General features: G+C 44.2%; 2 protein-coding genes across 2 annotated transcripts in view; both read right to left on the reverse strand.

Annotated features, from left to right (window-relative positions):
- The window catches only part of LOC137537127 (uncharacterized), a 627,974-nt gene that overhangs the window by 106,259 nt on the left and 501,024 nt on the right, over positions 1 to 20,691 (reverse strand). The gene's annotated exons all lie outside the window — the stretch shown is intronic.
- The window catches only part of LOC137535342 (zinc finger protein 665-like), a 79,848-nt gene continuing 74,023 nt past the window's right edge, over positions 14,867 to 20,691 (reverse strand). The window contains exon 7 of the mRNA XM_068257169.1: positions 14,867 to 19,939. Within this exon, the coding sequence (XP_068113270.1) occupies positions 18,171 to 19,939 (1,769 nt within the window). The 3' untranslated portion in view covers positions 14,867 to 18,170. The remainder of the gene's footprint in view (positions 19,940 to 20,691) is intronic.

The raw sequence follows: 20,691 nt of genomic DNA on the forward strand, positions 1-20,691 counted from the left end.
GCCCACGGCCGGCATGGCGCTGGAAGAAACCCCAGGTAAGTTTAACTACTTAAGGACTGTAGGCTTACAACCCCCTAGTGATCAGACTATTTTTTACAAAGTAGGCCACTGCAGCTTTCATGGCTCGCTGCAGGGCCGTACAGCTCAACACACAAGTGATCCCCCCCTTTTCTGCCCGCCAACAGAGATTTCTGCTGGTGGGCTCTGATTGCTGTTTACATACATTTTTTTAATACATTTTCCTATTTTTTTATTTATTTTACCCCCTCCCCTGCCAGCCAATGACAGTGATCGGCTGTCACAGGCTTCAACAAATACAACGTTCCGGACTGGCCATCTCAGTCCCCAGACCTGAATATAATTGAAAATCTGTGGTGTGAGTTAAAGAGAGCTGTCCGTGCTCAGAAGCCATTAAACCTAAAAGAACTAGAGATGTTTTGCAAAGAGGAATGGTCCAAAATACCTTCAACCAGAATCCAGACTCTCATTGGAACCTACAGGAAGCGTTTAGAGGCTGTATTTTCTGGAAAAGGAGGATCTACTAAATATTGATTTCATTTCTTTTTTTGTGGTGCCCAAATGTATGCACCTGCCTAATTTAGTTTAAACAATTATTGCGCACTTTCTGTAAATCCAATAAACGTCATTTTACTTCTCAAATATTGACACCTCCAGGACATAAATGTTATTCCTCTCTGCGGCAATTTTTGTGTAGTTGTGTGTAGTGGCCGCCGTGCTTGTGTGCACAATCGTGGGAGTGCAGGCGATCACGGTTTTCCAGCCTCTATGGTCAGACTGAGGTAGTTCAATGACAGTTAACTGACCAAAAAAAAACCAACTGATTCTGCACTGAGGCCTTATACAGGGGGCAGTAGTGGATACTAAATGCCAGTAGTGGTGGTGAAGGATTATTGGGTTAGGGTTGGTGCACTACTAGGTCCAGCAGAACCGACCTGTCTTCAACAGCACTGAGGCCTTATACAGGGGCCAGTAGTGGATACTAGATACCAGTAGTGGTGTGAAGGATTACTGGGTTATGGTCAGTGCACTACAAGGCCAGCTTACCTGTCTCCTACAGCACTGAGGTTTTACACAGGGGCCAGTGGATACTAGATGCCAGTAGTGGTGTGAAGGTGGGTTATGGTCAGTGCAGTACTAGGAGCAGCAGATCTGTCTCTAACAGGTAACTTGTGCACTGGCCACAGAAGAGCAATAAAATTGCAAGAAAAACAATGCATCAGCCCTAAGAAGGGCTTAGCTGGTCAGGACAATGTGGAAGCAGCAAGAATCTGCACTGAGGACACAGAACAGAGACCTATCCAATGCTTTCCCTATGTGCTGCAGCTCTCCCTGCTCTCACTAACACTGCAGCTAGAGAATGATTCAAAGATGGCTGCCTTCCTGGCATTTTTGTGGGGAGTCTAGGAGGGGGTGCTAGCTGATTGTCTGCCATGTGTCTGCTGACTGTGAGGTAAGAGTTTAAAGTTTAGCTCAATGATGATGTATAGGTTGCGGATTGAATCCACCATGTATTCGCCTGCGGAGGCGAATACGCGACGTTCGGGGTAAAAAATTAGCCGGGTGAATACTTCAGCCCATCTCTACTCCCAACCCACCTCCAATCTACATTCATGGCACGGAAGTTTAAAAAATATTCAGCGTATGCCTCCTGAGCACAACCATCTCTGACGATCTGAGCTGGAAGGTCAACACAGCTTCTACCCAAAGGAAAGCCCTGCAGAAACTATTATTCCTTTGCCAACTAAAGAAGTTTGGTATGGCTCAGGAACTTCTAAGATCCATCTACTCTGCCACTAATGAATCTGTCCTCTGTTCCTCCATTCTGGTCTGATATGCCGGCTCCTCCCCTAGCAGCAGATGCAAACTACCAAGGGTCATCCAATCAGTGAACATGATCACTGGGAGACCACTCCCCCACTAGACCTCCTCCACTACTCCAGACTGTGTTCAAAAGCAATGAGGATTGTCAATGACCCCTCATAACCGGGCCACCACTTCTTCAGTTGGCTCCTATCAAGCTGGAGGTTTAGGGCCATCTCTACCAGGACCTCAAGGAATAGAAACACTTTTTTCCCTCCACTGTCAAGCTCTTGAACTCTATCCATGCCCTTCCCCCTCCAGCATTCACCCCCCCCCCCCTTTTACCCTTATGGTTGAAACACTGTTTCTTGCCAAAACAATGTATCTTGCTTAAACTGCTGCTTATTGTGTGTCTTACCTCCTATTTTGTGTCCTGTATCTTCCATGTATGTGCCAAGACCAATTCTAAGCACAATCCGTCTGCTTGGCAAATAATACCGACTCAGATGTGAAGGCGCTCTTGCACTAAGTTGCCTCCAGGCGGCAGTACAGAAAGTGGAAGGAGCACAGGATGGGAGTCTGATTAGAGAGCTGGATGAGGATCATGTGATCGGGCAAAGCGATGGACTTGTGCCAACATAAACTAATGAGTGAGTGGACCGGAGAGAGCCCATATTGGGCAATACCTCGCTACCAGCTGCACATCAATGCAGATTGTTGTGGACTAGGAGGATCAGCATCAAATTTTAAAGCAAAACAGAAGTGAAAATAAACTCAACAGATAATGAATTGCATGTGTAGTAAACACCGGTATACAGAACTTTCCTGGAGTCTCGCATTCTCAACTTCACTTTAAAGTGGACCAGAGACGAAGCACCCTCATGTAATTTACTAATTTATCAGTGGGAACATTACAGTAAACACCTACCCTGCTCTCTGTTTCATTCCTCTCTGCTCAGTCTTCCTGTTATCAGCTCTGATAAGAATCCCAGACTAAGCATTCAGTCTAGGTTTGACCCGGAATCATTATAGCTGAGTCAGTTTTCTGTGAAGTTGTTTCAAGCCCGACCCATCCTGGCTCACCTTTCCTGCTTTGCATACTTGCAGCATCACAGAGAGCACTGGTGACATGGGAGGAGCTGCTCCTGCTGAGGAATAAGCTCTGAAACAATAGACAAGTGTGGCTGCTGTAGTATTTAATCTGTGATCTGTGTGCAGTCATCATCATTATCTGTGCAGTTTCATTCCTATGAGAGACAATTCCTACAGGCAGCCACACAGCATACCAGAATAATGAAGTTGAATGCACATAGAGGAAAGGCTGCAGCCTCAAAAAGGCACACCAGAGCGGCGAAATTATCAGGTAGAGCATTTATTCTTTACAAGTTTTCGATTGATGTTTATTTTGTGTGAAACTTTAATCTCTGGTTCCCTTTAAGGGGTTATATTCTGCCTCCGAATTGCACAGCAGCCATATCACTATGACACAAAATCTAGGTCATTCAGCTCCCAACAAAATAATTAACTTTTCAGCACTGTCTTGATATCAGGAGTGTTTGTTCGTCCAGATAAAAAGTGTTTTGACTTTTTTTTACATTTCAGGAGAGCCCTGCAGGTCCTGCCTCATTTGCATAGATAAAACACCTAGTTTATTATTCACTGCAATAGAACCAATAAAAAATGAACACAGGCAAGTTCTATTGAGGCTTAGTACTGTATGTAGCCATGTTTATCTCATCAAGTCTAGTCAGTTCAGGGCCTTCAACACTTTAGCAATCCAACACCCAGAGTAGCATGAAAGAGTCCTCGGGATTCTGTGCAATTTGCAAGAAACAAAAGAAACTTTGTAAAGGAACACTTTGGCCAAGAAATTTCCCTTACACAGTACATAAGAAGGGCTTCTAACAGGAGTGAGATTTGTGTGACAAATCTTTTATTCATATCCAAAACATGTCACTACACTCAGCACATGAATATGGTTTCACATCAGTGTGACGTCCATATGTGTAACATCTTTTTAATCAAAACTTTTCCTGCACTCAGCACATTAACAAGGATTCTTACCAGTGTGAGTTCTCTCATGAGTGCCAAGATGTGATTGCTGTGCAAAACATTTCCCACACTCAGCACATGAATAGGGCTTCTCACCAGTGTGATATCTCACATGTCTGGCAACATCTCCTTTCTGTGCAAAGCATTTCCCACACTCCGGACATGAAAAGGGCTTCTCACCAGTGTGAGATCTGACATGTCTCACTAGGTCTGCTTTACATTTAAAACATTTCCCACACTCGTATTAAAAACAATAATGGTGCACAAGCCAGCCTTGGGCCCCAGGAACTCTCACTGCCCGGGGCCCCAGAACCAGCATGCAACACCATATGTGAGCGCAGCCAAGCCCTGGATCTGCCACACCCAGGAGCTTTAATTTTATTGTAGATTCCCATGCAGTTTAGTTAGGAGGGGGGCAGATGAGAGGGAATATCCTGCACGCTGGTGCCCCCTGCTGGCCATATAGCCATTGTCTATATGCAACTGAAACCCTCTCCAATGACTAGCTGAGTAGCTCAGCTTCTGTTTGAATTAATCACTGCAGACTAGGTGTAATGTGTATGTGCACTTCTTGATTGGCTTACAAGCAGCCTGCAGGCTTTATATAAGCAGCAGAGAACTGTTTGGGAAGTGAGTATCTCCTGTGTGTTTGGTAAGTCTCAGAGCAGTTGGGGACAAGCTCCTGGGTGTGGCAGATCCAGGGCTTGGCTGCGCTCACATATGGTGTTGCATGCTGGTTCTGGGGCCCCGGGCAGTGAGAGTTCCTGGGGCCCCAGGCTGGCTTGTGCACCATTATTGTTTTTAATTTTATTGTAGATTCCCATGCAGTTTAGTTAGGAGGGGGGCAGATGAGAGGGTATATCCTGCACGCTGGTGCCCCCTGCTGGCCATATAGCCATTGTCTATATGCAACTGAAACCCTCTCCAATGACTAGCTGAGTAGCTCAGCTTCTGTTTGAATTAATCACTGCAGACTAGGTGTAATGTGTATGTGCACTTCTTGATTGGCTTACAAGCAGCCTGCAGGCTTTATATAAGCAGCAGACTGAGCAGAGAACTGTTTGGGAAGTGAGTATCTCCTGTGTGTTTGGTAAATTTCCCACACTCGTGACACAAATATGGATTCTTATCAGAGTGAGATATCTCATGACAGGAAAGTTGTGATTTGTATAAAAAACATTTCCCACACTCAGCACATAAATAGGGCTTCTCACCAGTGCAGTCTCACATGTGTGGCAACATTTCCTTTCCGTGTAAAGCATGTCCCACACTCAGGACATGAAAAGGGCTTCTCACCAGTGTGAGATCTGACATGTCTGACTAGTTCTGCTTTACATTTAAAACATTTCCCACACTCGGCACACAAACATTGCTTCTCACCAGTGTGACATCTCTCATTTGAAACAAGTTTTGATTTCTGAATAAAACATTTCCCACACTCAGCACATGAATAGGGCTTCTCACCAGTGTGGGAGCGCTCATGTACAGCAAGATTTGATTTATGTACAAAACATTTCCCACACTCAGCACACCAGTGTGAGATCTCTTGTGTATGACAAGATTTTTTTTTACTGTAAAACATTTTCCACACTCAGAGCATGAATAGGGCTTCTCACCAGTGTGCAACCTCACGTGTCTTTCAAGGTCTCCTTTATGTTTAAAGCATTTGCCACAATGAGGACATGAAAAGGGCTTTTCATGTGTGTGAGATCTCATATGTCTGTCGAGGTCTGTTTTACGTTTAAAACATTTCCCACATTCAATACATGAATAGGGCTTCTTTACAGAGTAATATCTCTCGTGCGAAGTAAGTTCTGATTTCCCACACTCAGCACATGCATAAGGCTTCTCAGTAGTGTGAGATCTCTTGTGTCTTGACTTCTGAAACATCTTTACTTCCAGTTAGAGAATTCTGAGGGGAGGAACAATTATCATTAGGGATGGTCAGTGAGCTGCTGAGAGTTCCAAGTTGTTGCAAAGTTTAAACAGATTGGAAATGGACCAGGTGCAGCAGCTGCAAAGCGTTGCATACAATTAGCACCATATCAGGGTTATTAACATGTCACTGACCAGCACTAGTTATCAGCCTGACAAAGAAATGCAAAGCGTTGTGTACATTACAGGCGGCCAATCATATGAAATTAACTGTGGCTTGTATCCCATTTTTTTTGTAGCTTGGAATTCAGCCAATCAAATGATATTCACATTACATTTCAGACAAGCCTATAATTTGCTATAGGTAGCACTAAAGGTTTACTGCCTCGCCCATTAACCCCTGTGTTTCCTTCCCTATTGTTTCCTCCCCACTACCCTCTAGATGTAAGCTCGCAAGGGCAGGGACCTCCTCCTAGTGTTTCTCACACTGCTGTAATTTAACATCTGCACATATACCAACTTTAGAGATATATCCACCTACACACTAACTACGTATGTATTTGTATCTCTACTATCGAATGTCATGACTGTACAGTGTGTTGAATTTGTTTTGTATTATGTACAGTGCTATGGAAGATGTTTGTGTTATATAAATAAAATAATAATACTAATAATAACATTTCCATACAAGGTATAATTACTGTATTTGCATCACATTGACCTCCCTACACATAAAGCATTGGCCATGCATGGAAAAGCAGTAAATTGTAGAGCTTGATGAGACAATGGAAGCAATGTGTTACTCTTATGGCAACAGACCTATATGTACTTATAGCAAGAAATCTGTGTTATGTTTGTAGAGCAATGTGGTGTCACTTACACATTCTTATTACCATTGTATCCTCCTGTCACTCACATGTCCCTTGTAATGTACCTTTATCTCTCTCTTGTTCCCAATAAAGATATTGTGACAATACACAACAATAAAATATAGGAGCTGCGAGGTGGAGGAATTATCCATTTATGTCACTGAGATCAAAAAACACTAATACTTCTGTAGCTGGATATAAACACACACATATATACTCCTATATATACAGTATAGCCATATCTCTCCTCCCACCCTTCTAACCAATGAGGAACCACAAAACTGCACAATGCAGCTCCTATTGGACAGGAGATCACTGGGGGGCGGGGACACCCCAGACACACTCCACCTTATAATATTCTGTCACCACTGCCACCAAAATACATTTCTGGGCAAAACTACTGATCCCCCCCCCCCCATATAGCACAAACCACAATCTGCTGAAAAAAGGCTTTTACACCCCCCCCCCCCCCCCAAAAAAAAAAAAAAAACAGGCAGTATTTCCCCATAAGAAGCAGCATTTCCCATTAATAGGCAGGGATTCCCCCAACACAATTGGTAAAACTTTCCCCAAACACTCATAGTGTAAATGAGTGTGAAGGGGGAGCACTGATCCAGTATGTGGAGAAGCTTACACTTTGTGAGATACAAGAGGTGGGAAAGCCTCTAATCTCCTGTGGTATGTGGAAAGAACATCTATGGTGTTACAGATTATCACCTCTTGGCATCTAAAGCCGAGTACAAACTGGTTACCTGAAATAAGCATCTGTGATTGTTTCAGGTGAGCGTTTCCTGTACAGACATGCTGCATGGCTTCCACTGAGTGGCTTGTTCAGCCATAGAGCCTGCTACACACATCCAATTTTGATTGGCCAATTTTACCATTTCAATGTGGCATGAGAGCTTACCAACACAATCTATTTGTCATATTCATAAATCTTTTGTCCCTTATGCTACATGGAGGTGGTTAAATTGGCCAATGATATCATGCAGAACCAGAACCACTAGGATTTTTGAAGATGGACAAATGATTTGCATATTCACCCATGATGCATTGTGGGGTGACGTCCTGCTCACATGAAGATGAACACTTGGGAATATCCCCTGTATTATGGAGGGGAAATTGTGCTTTGCATTGTTATTTCCCTACAGAAGCTTTTTGGTGTTTCTTAGCCAGTTACTATATTAGTAATGCCAAATCCTTCTGATGAAGACCGTTGTTTAATGGTTGAAACGCGTTAAGGTTGCATGTATATGAGTCTAAACGATCCATTGCAGGTTGTGATCAATATAGCCGCATAGCGCGCTGCGGCAATCTGGAGAGAAAAAGATCCAACAACCTGAGAGTGGTGACGTCACCTGAACAAAGCACTGACCGGAACCAGCCGAGCGGAAGTCTAAGAAGCTGGACTCTGGGATTATCACATGACCAGGGAAACACGCGAGAGAACCACCGGCAGAGGGAGGCAGGGCGAGGATCGGAGAAGTACTAAACTGTAAGACGCAGGATTATATTAAAAAGATCCAGCGGTGAGTGTTTGGTCTTTTATAACAAGAGACTGGAATTGGAAAGTCCTCTAGTATCATGAGATGATCACACTAACTGTGAGTTTGATGGTGATATTGATTAACATCAGGATCTCTATGTGGAAGCAAGCTTGATTGAATTAATTACAGAGAACTTGCATAGCAGCAGGGGATTTTCTATTAGCCAAACCCTAACAGTGGGGAGAGTAATACAAATACTAATACGGGAAGGATTTTTTTCCCCTTTTTGGGGCTAATTGGACCATGCCTTGTAAGGGTTTTTTCGCCTTCCTCTGATCAACAGGGATATGTGAGGGAGCAGGCTGATGTTGTACTTTATTTTCTGGTTGAACTGGATGGACGTATGTCTTTTTTCAACCAAAATAACTATGTAACTATGTAAAATACAAAAACAACAATGTCTCTAAGGGAAACTATTTCTAGAAAACCCAGCATTATAGATCAGAAGGGCCCTTCTGTGAGTGTATGGGGTGTGCTTGTGTGAGAGACAAGCAGGAACGGTATCTTGCATGCAACTCTGCATTTTTATTAAATTGCTATTAAAAGTTCATAAATTTGTAACCATATTGGGGTGTGTAGCGTGTGTTTATAGATATACTATTTGTGCAATACTTGATGTAAAAGGTATACAACCATCAGCACCATTTTTTAAAATTTTACTCAGTTACAATATTAGTGGTTTTATATCTCCATAACATAAGTAATACCTCTGCTTCCCCAATCCTGTAACCCCCCTGAGCCTATAACAGCCCCTCCCTCATCCTAAATGCCTGGCATGGGGACAACTGCATCCATTGCTCCAATTTCAAGCTGTACACAAGAACTATATTTTCCTCATCTTGAAGAGAACAGCAACTCATTGGGTGACTCTAGTGATTTGTGCAGCAATCTGTACACACTGCTGGTTATTGCAGCTATGAGGGTGTCACTCACTCCTGGTCAGAGTCTCTGTTGAGCAGCTCTAGTGATTTGTGCAGTGATCTGTACACACTGCTGGTTATTGCAGCTATGAGGGTGTCACTCCCTCCTGGTCAGAGTCTCTGTTGGGCAGCTCTAGTGAATGGTGCAGCAATCTGTACACACTGCTGGTTATTGCAGCTATGAGGGTGTCACTCCCTCCTGGTCAGAGTCTCAGTTGGGAAGCTCTAGTGATTTGTGCAGCGATCTGTACACACTGCTGGTTATTGCAGCTATGAGGGTGTCACTCACTCCTGGTCAGAGTCTCTGTTGGGCAGCTCTAGTGATTTGTGCAGCGATCTGTACACACTGCTGGTTATTGCAGCTATGAGGGTGTCACTCCCTCCTGGTCAGAGTCTCTGTTGGGAAGCTCTAGTGATTTGTGCAGCAATCTGTACACACTGCTGGTTATTGCAGCTATGAGGGTGTCACTCCCTCCTGGTCAGAGTCTCTGTTGGCCAGCTCTAGTGATTTGTGCAGCAATCTGTACACACTGCTGGTTATTGCAGCTATGAGGGTGTCACTCCCTCCTGGTCAGAGTCTCTGTTGGGCAGCTCTAGTGATTTATGCAGTGATCTGTACACACTGCTGGTTATTGCAGCTATGAGGGTGTCACTCCCTCCTGGTCAGAGTCTCTGTTGGGCAGCTCTAGTGATTTGTGCAGCAATCTGTACACACTGCTGGTTATTGCAGCTATGAGGGTCTCTCTCCCTCCTGGTCAGAGTTTCTGTTGGGCAGCGCTAGTGATTTGTGCAGCGATCTGTACACACTGCTGGTTATTGCAGCTATGAGGGTGTCGCTCCCTCCTGGTCAGAGTCTCTGTTGGGCAGCTCTAGTGAATGGTGCAGCAATCTGTACACACTGCTGGTTATTGCAGCTATGAGGGTGTCACTCCCTCCTGGTCAGAGTCTCAGTTGGGAAGCTCTAGTGATTTGTGCAGCGATCTGTACACACTGCTGGTTATTGCAGCTATGAGGGTGTCACTCACTCCTGGTCAGAGTCTCTGTTGGGCAGCTCTAGTGATTTGTGCAGCGATCTGTACACACTGCTGGTTATTGCAGCTATGAGGGTGTCACTCCCTCCTGGTCAGAGTCTCTGTTGGGAAGCTCTAGTGATTTGTGCAGCAATCTGTACACACTGCTGGTTATTGCAGCTATGAGGGTGTCACTCCCTCCTGGTCAGAGTCTCTGTTGGCCAGCTCTAGTGATTTGTGCAGCAATCTGTACACACTGCTGGTTATTGCAGCTATGAGGGTGTCACTCCCTCCTGGTCAGAGTCTCTGTTGGGCAGCTCTAGTGATTTATGCAGTGATCTGTACACACTGCTGGTTATTGCAGCTATGAGGGTGTCACTCCCTCCTGGTCAGAGTCTCTGTTGGGCAGCTCTAGTGATTTGTGCAGCAATCTGTACACACTGCTGGTTATTGCAGCTATGAGGGTCTCTCTCCCTCCTGGTCAGAGTTTCTGTTGGGCAGCGCTAGTGATTTGTGCAGCGATCTGTACACACTGCTGGTTATTGCAGCTATGAGGGTGTCGCTCCCTCCTGGTCAGAGTCTCTGTTGGGCAGCTCTAGTGATTTGTGCAGCGATCTGTACACACTGCTGGTTATTGCAGCTATGAGGGTGTCACTCCCTCCTGGTCAGAGTCTCTGTTGGGCAGCTCTAGTGATTTGTGCAGCAATCTGTACACACTGCTGGTTATTGCAGCTATGAGGGTCTCTCTCCCTCCTGGTCAGAGTTTCTGTTGGGCAGCGCTAGTGATTTGTGCAGCGATCTGTACACACTGCTGGTTATTGCAGCTATGAGGGTGTCGCTCCCTCCTGGTCAGAGTCTCTGTTGGGCAGCTCTAGTGATTTGTGCAGCGATCTGTACACACTGCTGGTTATTGCAGCTATGAGGGTGTCACTCCCTCCTGGTCAGAGTCTCTGTTGGGCAGCTCTAGTGATTTGTGCAGCAATCTGTACACACTGCTGGTTATTGCAGCTAGGAGGGTGTCACTCCCTCCTGGTCAGAGTCTCTGTTGGGCAGCTCTAGTGATATGTGCAGTGATCTGTACACACTGCTGGTTATTGCAGCTATGAGGGTGTCACTCTCTCCTGGTCAGAGTCTCTGTTGGGCGGCTCTAGTGATTTGTGCAGCAATCTGTACACACTGCAGGTTATTGCAGCTATGAGGGTGTCACTCCCTCCTGGTCAGAGTCTCTGTTGGGCGGCTCTAGTGATTTGTGCAGCAATCTGTACACACTGCAGGTTATTGCAGCTATGAGGGTGTCACTCTCTCCTGGTCAGAGTCTCTGTTGGGCAGCTGTAGTCATTTGTGCAGCCTCCAGCATGTCCCGGCTGTTACAGGCACAGTGTGTGCTGCTGAGGCACTTCTGCTATCCCAGCCATCTGCCCCTGCTGCCTCCAGCATGTCCCGGCTGTTACAGGCACAGTGTGTGCTGCTGAGGCACTTCTGCTATCCCAGCCATCTGCCCCTGCTGCCTCCAGCATGTCCCGGCTGTTACAGGCACAGTGTGTGCTGCTGAGGCTCTGCACTTCTGCTATCCTAGCCATCTGCCCCTGCTGCCTGCAGCATGTCCAGGCTGTTACAGGGACAGTGTGTGCTGCTGAGACTCTGCACTTCTGCTATCCCAGCCATCTGCCCCTGCTGCCTCCAGCATGTCCCGGCTGTTACAGGCAGTGTGTGCTGCTGAGGCTCTGCACTTCTGCTATCCCAGCCATCTGCCCCTGCTGCCTCCAGCATGTCCCGGCTGTTACAGGCACAGTGTGTGCTGCTGAGGCTCTGCACTTCTGCTATCCCAGACATCTGTTATGGTGAGAGGCCCCTTGTTGTGTCACACCTGTCCCCCCAGAGCTCTCCAGTCCTCACAGATGGGTCTTGTGTTCTCTATGGCCTTGTGGCTGCTCTGCTGAGTTCCTCTGTACTCTATACCTACACAAGGGCAGCATCCCATCCCCCTGTGGTGTAAAAAGCAGTGCACTTATCTCAAACTAGATAACTCTATTGAAGCTGCTAATGAGTTAATTACACAGTGCAACTTATTTATTACAGTAAATCTAATTGATATAGTTAATAGTACATCTTACATTACATGCAGAGGAACAAAATACAACATTGCGGAAACAAACTACATATGTATACTACTGCCTTTGTATAAATCACTTGTAAGGCCCCATCTGGAGTATGGCATACATATTGGGCACAGCACTATAGGAAGGACATTTACATACTAGAACATGTAGAAAGATGGTCAGCTGAATTAATCAATGGGTTGGAAGGTCTCACTAACCAAGGAAGGTTGGACAAACCGGGCTTACTTAGCTTGGAAAAAAACATGGCTAGAGGGTGACCTGATTAACATGTTAAAATCCATCAGAGGGCAATGCAAAAGCTTGGCATATGAGCTTTTTGTTGTCAGGCTTGTACAAAGAACAAGTGGACATTATCTGCATATGGAGGAAAAAAGGTTTTGCCATCTATTTGGAAAGGGTTCTTTACAGTAAGAGATGTTAAAATGTGGACTATTTTACCACAGGAAGTAGTCATGACATATTCTATATATCCATTTAAAAAAAGGTTAGGGTGCTTTCCTTGCATTGAATGACACACGCAGCTATAATTACTAGCCAATTCCCAGCAAAGTTGATCCAGGAACTGTATGACAACCACCTGGAGTTGGGAAGGATTTTTTCCCTTTAAAGGTTAATTGGCCCAAGCCTTGTGAAGGTTTTTTTTTGCCATTCCCTGTATCAACTGGGACATGTGAGGATGCAGGAGAGAAAGGTACCTAATACTTACTTTCTTATGTATTTAATTTTTTCTGTTTGGACTTGATGGACGAAGGTCTTTTTTCAACCAAACTATGTAACTAAAAGGTGCTAAGTTTAAGCTGGGTGACATCTCCTCTTGACCAAGGGTCATCAACACTGGAGCACCACAAGGCTGCGTCTTGTCACCGATTCTGTTATCCCTCTCATGAATAACTGCACATCCATGGCAAACTCTGCCAAGTTCATCGAAACTGCTGACACCACCATTGTTGGCATTGTAACCAAGAATTATGAGCAGGCCGACCATTAGGAGAAAGAATATGCCACTGGTGTAAAGAGAACAAGCTGGTCCTCAACACAGCCAAAACTGTTGAGATGATCAATGACTTCAGGAAGCATGCTCCCAACCCACCTCCAGTCTGGCATGGTAGTCAGACGAGTATCCATCATCTGCCTCCTGAGCACAAGCATCTCTGATGACCTGAGCTGGAAGACAGCCTCTACCCAGAGGAAAGCCCAGCAGAGACTATTCTTCCTTTGCCAACTAAAGAAGTTTGATATGGCCTAGAGAGGCGCTCACAGTCGTGACTGCTGCAAACTTACGCACTTTTTATTGACCTGAGGAAGCGGTCCGGTACCCGTGAAATCTGTTGTCTTTTTAGTGCATCAATAAATATATATCTACCTATGTGGTTAGTTCTTTTATGGAGGTAAGATTTTTTTTTCACCCCAAAATTTCAGTCATTAGAGTTAAAAGTATATCTTGGGCGCCTCCCACTGTCTTGACTAGTAGTTACTCCCACCTTTTTTGGGGGAGTTATTGTACACCACGGTTATCAGTATCTCCAGGAGAGTGACTGACCAGTACCTGTACAACAGACCTCGATACCAAGTGGGAACGGTCATTTTCCCGTAGGCTCTGTCGGTTGTTGCAGGAGTGCAATCCACCTTTGTGAGTATATATTATTACTTAATTTACATTAACATTCTAAACAGTACTGCACCATTGGGCTCCCGATCTCTCTCATTGCAGAACCTTGGCGGTTAGAGCGTGAACCACCAGTACTCACCAAAACAAATCTTTGGTATGGCTCAGGAACTTCTAAGATCCTTCTACTCCACCACTATTGAATCTGTCCTCTGTTCCTCCATCCCGGTCTGGTACACCGGCTCCTCCACTAGCAGCAGATACAAACTACCGAGGGTCATCCAATCAATGAACATGATCATTGGGAGACCACTCGCCCACTAGACTTCCTCCAGAACTCCAAGAGCAATGAGGATTGTCAACGACCCCTCATACCCAGGCCACTGCTTCTTCAGTTGGCTCCCATCAAGCTGGAAGTGTCAGGCCATCTCTACCAGGACCTCAAGGCATAGAAACACTTTTTTCCTCTGCTGTCAAGCTCTTGAGCTCTCTCCATGCCCTTCCCCCTCCATCGTTCACACCCCCCCCCTTTACCCTTATGGTAGCAGCCGCTGGTTGTGGTTACCAACAAACTGTCTATTGAAACACTGTCTCTTGATTAAACTGATGTTTATTGTGTGCATTACCCCCTACTTTCTTTGAGTCCTGTATCATTCCTGTATGTGCCAAAACCAATTCTAGGCACAACCCAGTCGTGCTTGGCAAATAAAAAGGACTCTGATTCTGACACAAGTTGTTATCCTATAAGTACAGTTATTGCAGTTGTGAAGTTACCTCCAGGTGGCAGTACAGGAAGTGGAAGGAGCACAGGATAGGAGTCTGATCAGAGAGCTGGATAAGGATCATGTGATCGGGCAAAGTGGGGGACTTGTGTCTACATAAACTCATGAGTGGACTGGAGAGAACCCATATTGGGCAATCCCTCACTACCAGCTGCACACCATTGCAGACTGTCGTGGACTTGGCGTATCAGTATCAAATTGTTTTGGTACTTAAAATTTTTTATTAAGGAAATTGCGATACAAAGAAATACAGTAAGAGTGTACATATATTCAAATCGAACAGTAGTCCAAAGCAATAAAATCCTCAACAGAGTTTTTTTGAAGAATAAAATCAGATGGTGAGCAATAGTATGATTATGCACATAAGTACCATTAACAAATTGTAACATAAACCTTAGAACTACACTAATTCTGTTGGATAAGTAGCTACAGCATCAAATTTTAAAGCAAACCAAAAGTGAAAATTAAACTCAACAGATAATGAATTGCATGTGTAGTAACACTGGTACACAGAACTTTCCTGGAGTCTCACATTCTCAGCTTCACTTTAAGGCGTTACAGTGCTGCTCATAATTATTCATACCCCTGGCAAATTTTGATTTTAAGTTACTTTTATTCAACCAGCAAGTAATTTTTTGACGGGTAATGGCATAGGTGTCTCCCAAAAGACAATAAGGTGATGTACAAGAGGCATTATTGTGGGGTAAAAAAAAAAACATTTCTCAGCTATTATTTACATTTGAGCAAAAAGTGTCCAGTCTAAAATTATTCATACCCTTCACAAGCTGTCACAGTCTGGTGGAAAATGCAAAGTTCTATACTATTCCAAATAGTCCAAGCTGTTCTAAAGCATCCTAATTACCCTGATTAATTGGGAACAGCTAATTACCCTGATTAATCAACTCAACAGGTGAAAAACAGCAGCTCTCTGCAGTTGGTTTGGGGACTGTCATGACTAAGACAAAGAAGCTCAGTGAGTACCTGCAGCTGCACATTGTGTCTGCTCACAAGTCAGGAAAGGGCTACAAGGCCATTTGTAAAAGTCCCAGTGGCTACAGTGCAAAGTATTATTAAAAAATACATGATGTTCCGCACTGTGGGAAATCTCAGAGGAAGTGGTCAGAAGCCAAAAGTGACACCTGTTCTGGCCAGGAGGATTGTGAGAGAGGTGAAAAAGAATCCAAAGATCAACACCAAGGCCATCCTGGTGAATCTGGGCTCTGCTGGTGGCAATGTCTCAAGGCAGACAATCCAACAGACATGGCGCACTACTGGGTTCCACGGATGAAGACCAAGGAGGATGCCACTTCTCCAGATAAGGCACATAAAGTATGAGTTGGCCTATGCAAATGCTCAATGGTCAGATGAAACAAAAATTGAATTGTTTGGTCACAATGATGTTTCCTTCATTTGGCGTAAACAAGGAGAAACCTACAACCCAAAGAACACCATCCCCACTGTCAAACATGGTGGTGGAAACCTAATGCGTTGGGGGTGTTTTTCAGCCAATGGACCAGGGAACCTAATCACAGTAAATGGCACCATGAAATGAGGGCAATACATGAGGATTCTCAACAACAACATCAGGCAGTCTGCAGAGAAACTTGGCCTTGGACACCAGTGGACATTTCAGCATGACAAAGACCCAAATCACAGCAAAGGTGGTGAAGAAATAGTTAGCAGACAACAACATTAACGTTTTGGAGTGGCCCAGCCAGAGTCCTGACTTGAATCCAATTGAGAATCTGTGGAGGGAGCTAAAGATCAGAGTGATGGCAAGAAGACCCTCCAACCTGAAAGATTTGGAGCTCATTGCTAAAGATAAATGGGCAGAAATACCAGTGGAGACATGCAAAAAGCTGGTCTGCAATTATAGGAAGCGTTTGATTGCTTTTATAAAGGCTTTTCTAGTCGTTATTGAGAAGGATATGAATAATTTTGGACTGGACACTTTTTGCTCAAATGTAAATAAAAGATGAACATTTTTTTCCCCACAATAATGTCTCTTGTACATCATCTTGTTATCTTTTGGGAGACACCTACAGTTGTGTTCAAAATTATTCAACCCCCACTGAAATTGAGTGTTTTGGCCAGTTTGACATTGATTTTGATTATTTCAGTCAGCTTGTTTACAATTAAATCAAAGAGGCACTTGTAAGTCAGACAAATATAACATAACATTTATAATTCAATAGCCACAAATGTCTTTTCTGTGCTCACATCATTATCAGTTTTATTCAACCCCTAGGTGACATTCATTCTTAGTACTTAGTACATCCTTTTCCAGTTATAAAAGTTTATAAACATGAAGCATAGCTTGACACAAGTGTCTTGCAGCGATCTACGGGTATCTTAGCCCATTCTTCATGGGCAAAAGCCTCCAGTTCAGTCACATTCTTAGGCTAGCGCTGCAACTGCTTTCTTTAAGTCCCACCAGAGATTCTCAATCGGATTTAAGTCTGGTGACTGCGATGGCCACTCCAAAATGTTCCAGCCCTTAATCTGCAACCATGCAACACTATCCCAAAACTTTTGTGTTAGTGCTCTGTGGACTGATGAAACAAAATTAGAACTGTTTGGGCCCATGGATCAATGCTATGTTTGGAGGAGGAAAAACAAGGCCTATGAAGAAAAGAACACCTTGCCTACTGTGAAGCATGGCGGGGGGTCAATCATGCTTTGGGGCTGTTTTGCTTCTGCAGGTACAGGGAAGCTTCAGCGTGTGCAAGGAACCATGAATTCCCTTCAGTACCAGGAGATATTGGATGAAAATGTGATGCAGTCTATCACAAACCTGAGGCTTAGGAGACGTTGGACCTTTCAACAGGACAATGAATAATTTTGAACACAACTGTATGTTATTTCCCGTCAAAAAATGACTTGCTGGTTGAATAAAACTAACTTTAATTCAAAATTTGCCAGGGGTATCAATAATTAGGGCCAGCACTGTATATTCCGACTCTGAATTGTGCAGAGCAGCCACATCAATATGACACAAAATCTGGGTCATTCAACCCTCAACAAAATAATTAACTTTTCAGCACTGTCTTGTTATCAGGAGTATTTGTTAACCCAGATAAAGGCATTTTGACTTTTGTTTACTTTTCAGAGGAGCCATGGGTGCATATGACTGCAGATCCTGCCTCATTTGCATAGATAAAACATCTGGTTTATTAACCACTGCAAAAAAAACAATAAAAAAAATAAACACAGGCAAGTTCTTCTAATGAAGCTTAGTATTGTATATACCCATGTTTATCTCATCAAGTCTAGTCAGTTCAAAGACTTTAACAATCCAACACACAGAGTAGCATGAAAGAGTCCTCTGGATTCTGTGCACTTTGCAAGAAATATTGCAAACGTTGGAAAACAACACTTTGGCCAAGAAAATTCACTTTCCTAGTACATAAGAAGGGCTTCTAACAGGAGTGAGATTTCTGTGACAAAGCTTTTTCTTTTTAATATTCAAAACATTTCCCACACCCAGCACATGAATATGGCTTCTCACCAGTGTGACATCCATATGCGTATCATCTTTTTAATCAAAACTTTTCCTGCTCTCAGCACATTAACACGGCTTCTTATCAGTGTGAGTTCTCTCATGAGCGACAAGATGTGATTGCTGTGCAAAACATTTCCCACACTCAGCACATGAATAGGGCTTCTCACCAGTGTGACATCTCAAATGTCTGTCAACATCTCCTTTCTGACCAAAGCATTTCCCACACTCAGGACATGAAAAGGGCTTCTCACCAGTGTGACATCTCACATGCCTGACCAGGTCTACTTTGTATTTAAAACATTTCCCACATTCAGTACACAAATATGGTTTCTCAGTAGTGTGAGATCTCTCATGTGAAGCAAGTTTTGATTTCTGTATAAAACATTTCCCACACTCAGCACATAAATAGGGCATCTCACCAGTGTGATATCTCTCGTGCCTGATAAGCTGTGATCTCTCTGCAAAACATTTCCCACACTCAGCACATGAATAGGGCTCACCAGTGTGAGATCTCACATGTCTAGCAAGGTCTCCTTTCCATCCAAAGCATTTCCCACAATGAGGACATGAAAAGGGCTTCTCACCTGTGTGAGATACCATATGTTTGGCAAGGTATGATTGCCGTCCAAAGCATTTCCTACATTCAGCACATGAATAAGGCTTCTCGCCAGTGTGGGATCTCTCATGCATGACAAGATATGATTTAAATACAAAACATTTCCCACACTCAGCACATGAATAGGGCATCTCACCAGTGTGAGATATTTTATGTGTTGCAAGGTTTTTCCTGTCTGCAAAACATTTTCCACACTCAGAGCATGAATAGGGCATCTCACCAGTGTGCAATCTCACGTGTCTTTCAATGCCTTCTTTCCGTTTAAAGCTTTTCCCACACTCAGGACACGAAAAGGGCTTCTCACCAGTGTGAGATCTCACATGTATGTCAAGGTCTGTTTTACATTTAAAACATTTCCCACACTCAGCACATGAATAGGGCTTCTCACCAGTGTGACATCTCAAATGTCTGTCAACGTCTCCTTTCTGACTAAAGCATTTTCCACACTCAGGACATGAAAAGGGCTTCTCACCAGTGTGACATCTCCCATGCCTGACCAGGTCTGCTTTGTATTTAAAACATTTCCCACATTCAGTACACGAATATGGCTTCTCAGTAGTGTGAGATCTCTCATGTGAAGCAAGTTTTGATTTCTGTATAAAACATTTCCCACACTCAGCACATAAATAGGGCATCTCACCAGTGTGATATCTCTCGTGCCTGATAAGCTGTGAACTCTCTACAAAACATTTCCCACACTCAGCACATGAATAGGGCTCACCAGTGTGAGATCTTACATGTTTGGCAAGGTCTCCTTTCCATCCAAAGCATTTCCCACAATGAGGACATGAAAAGGGCTTCTCACCTGTGTGAGATCTCACATGTATGTCAAGGTCTGTTTTACATTTAAAACATTTCCTACACTCAGCACATGAATAGGGCTTCTTTATAGTGTGAAATCTCTCATGTGAAGCACGTCCTGATTTCCCACACTCAGCACATGCGTCCAGCTTCTCACCAGTGTGAGATCTCTTGTGTCTTGACTTCTGAACACAACATTTCCCACATGTGGAACAGCAATAAGATCCTCCAGCAGGGGAAGGGCTGTGCTGGGTATGAGGCCCCTCAGGGTTAGACAGGTGAGGGGAGTCTGGGGGAATATTTGGGGTAACCAGGATATCTGCAGGAGACTCTTGTCCAGTGACATCATCATCCGCTGTACAGTCTATGGATACAGAGAGACGAGTCTCTGAGAGGTTCCTGATGCCGGGACTCCGCCCTGCAAATAGAGAAACATCATCACTTCCTGTTAGAGAATTCTGAGGGGAGGAACAATTATCATTAGTGATGGTCAGTGAGCTGCTGAGAATTCCAAGTTGGTGCAAAGTTGATAGAGCTTGGAAATAGACTGAATGCAGCAGCTGAATAACTTTACATATAATTAGCATACAGTTTGCACCATCTTAGAGTTATTGGCACTAGTTATCAGCCTGACAGAGAACTGCAGAAGGTTGTGCACATAACAGGCTGCCAATCACATGATAATAACTGTGGCTTGTATGCAAATTTTATGTAGATATAAATACACACATACAAACTCCTATATATACAGTATAGCCATATCTCACCTCCCATCCGTCTGTCCAATGAGAAACCACACTGCTGCACATTGCAGCTCCTATTGGACAGGAGATCACTGGGGGGCGGGGAGACCCCAGACAGACTCCACCTCATAATATCCTCTGACCACTGCCACCACAATACTTTTCTGGGCCCCATACTGGGCAAAACTACTGCCCCCCACCCTCCCCTGCCCCCCATAACACAAACCACAATCTGCTGAAAAAAATGCTTTTTGACTCTCCAAAACAGGCAGTGTTTCCCAGTAAGAAGCAGCATTTCCCATTAATAGGCAGGGATTCCCCAACACAATTTGGTAAAACTTTCCCCAAACATACTTAGTGTGAATGAGTGGGAAGGGGGAGCACTGATCCAGAATGTGGAGAAGCTTACACTTCTTTGGGATATTTG

The sequence above is a fragment of the Hyperolius riggenbachi genome, chromosome 10 (assembly GCF_040937935.1).
Source record: "Hyperolius riggenbachi isolate aHypRig1 chromosome 10, aHypRig1.pri, whole genome shotgun sequence".
NCBI classification, from domain to species: Eukaryota; Metazoa; Chordata; class Amphibia; order Anura; family Hyperoliidae; genus Hyperolius; species Hyperolius riggenbachi.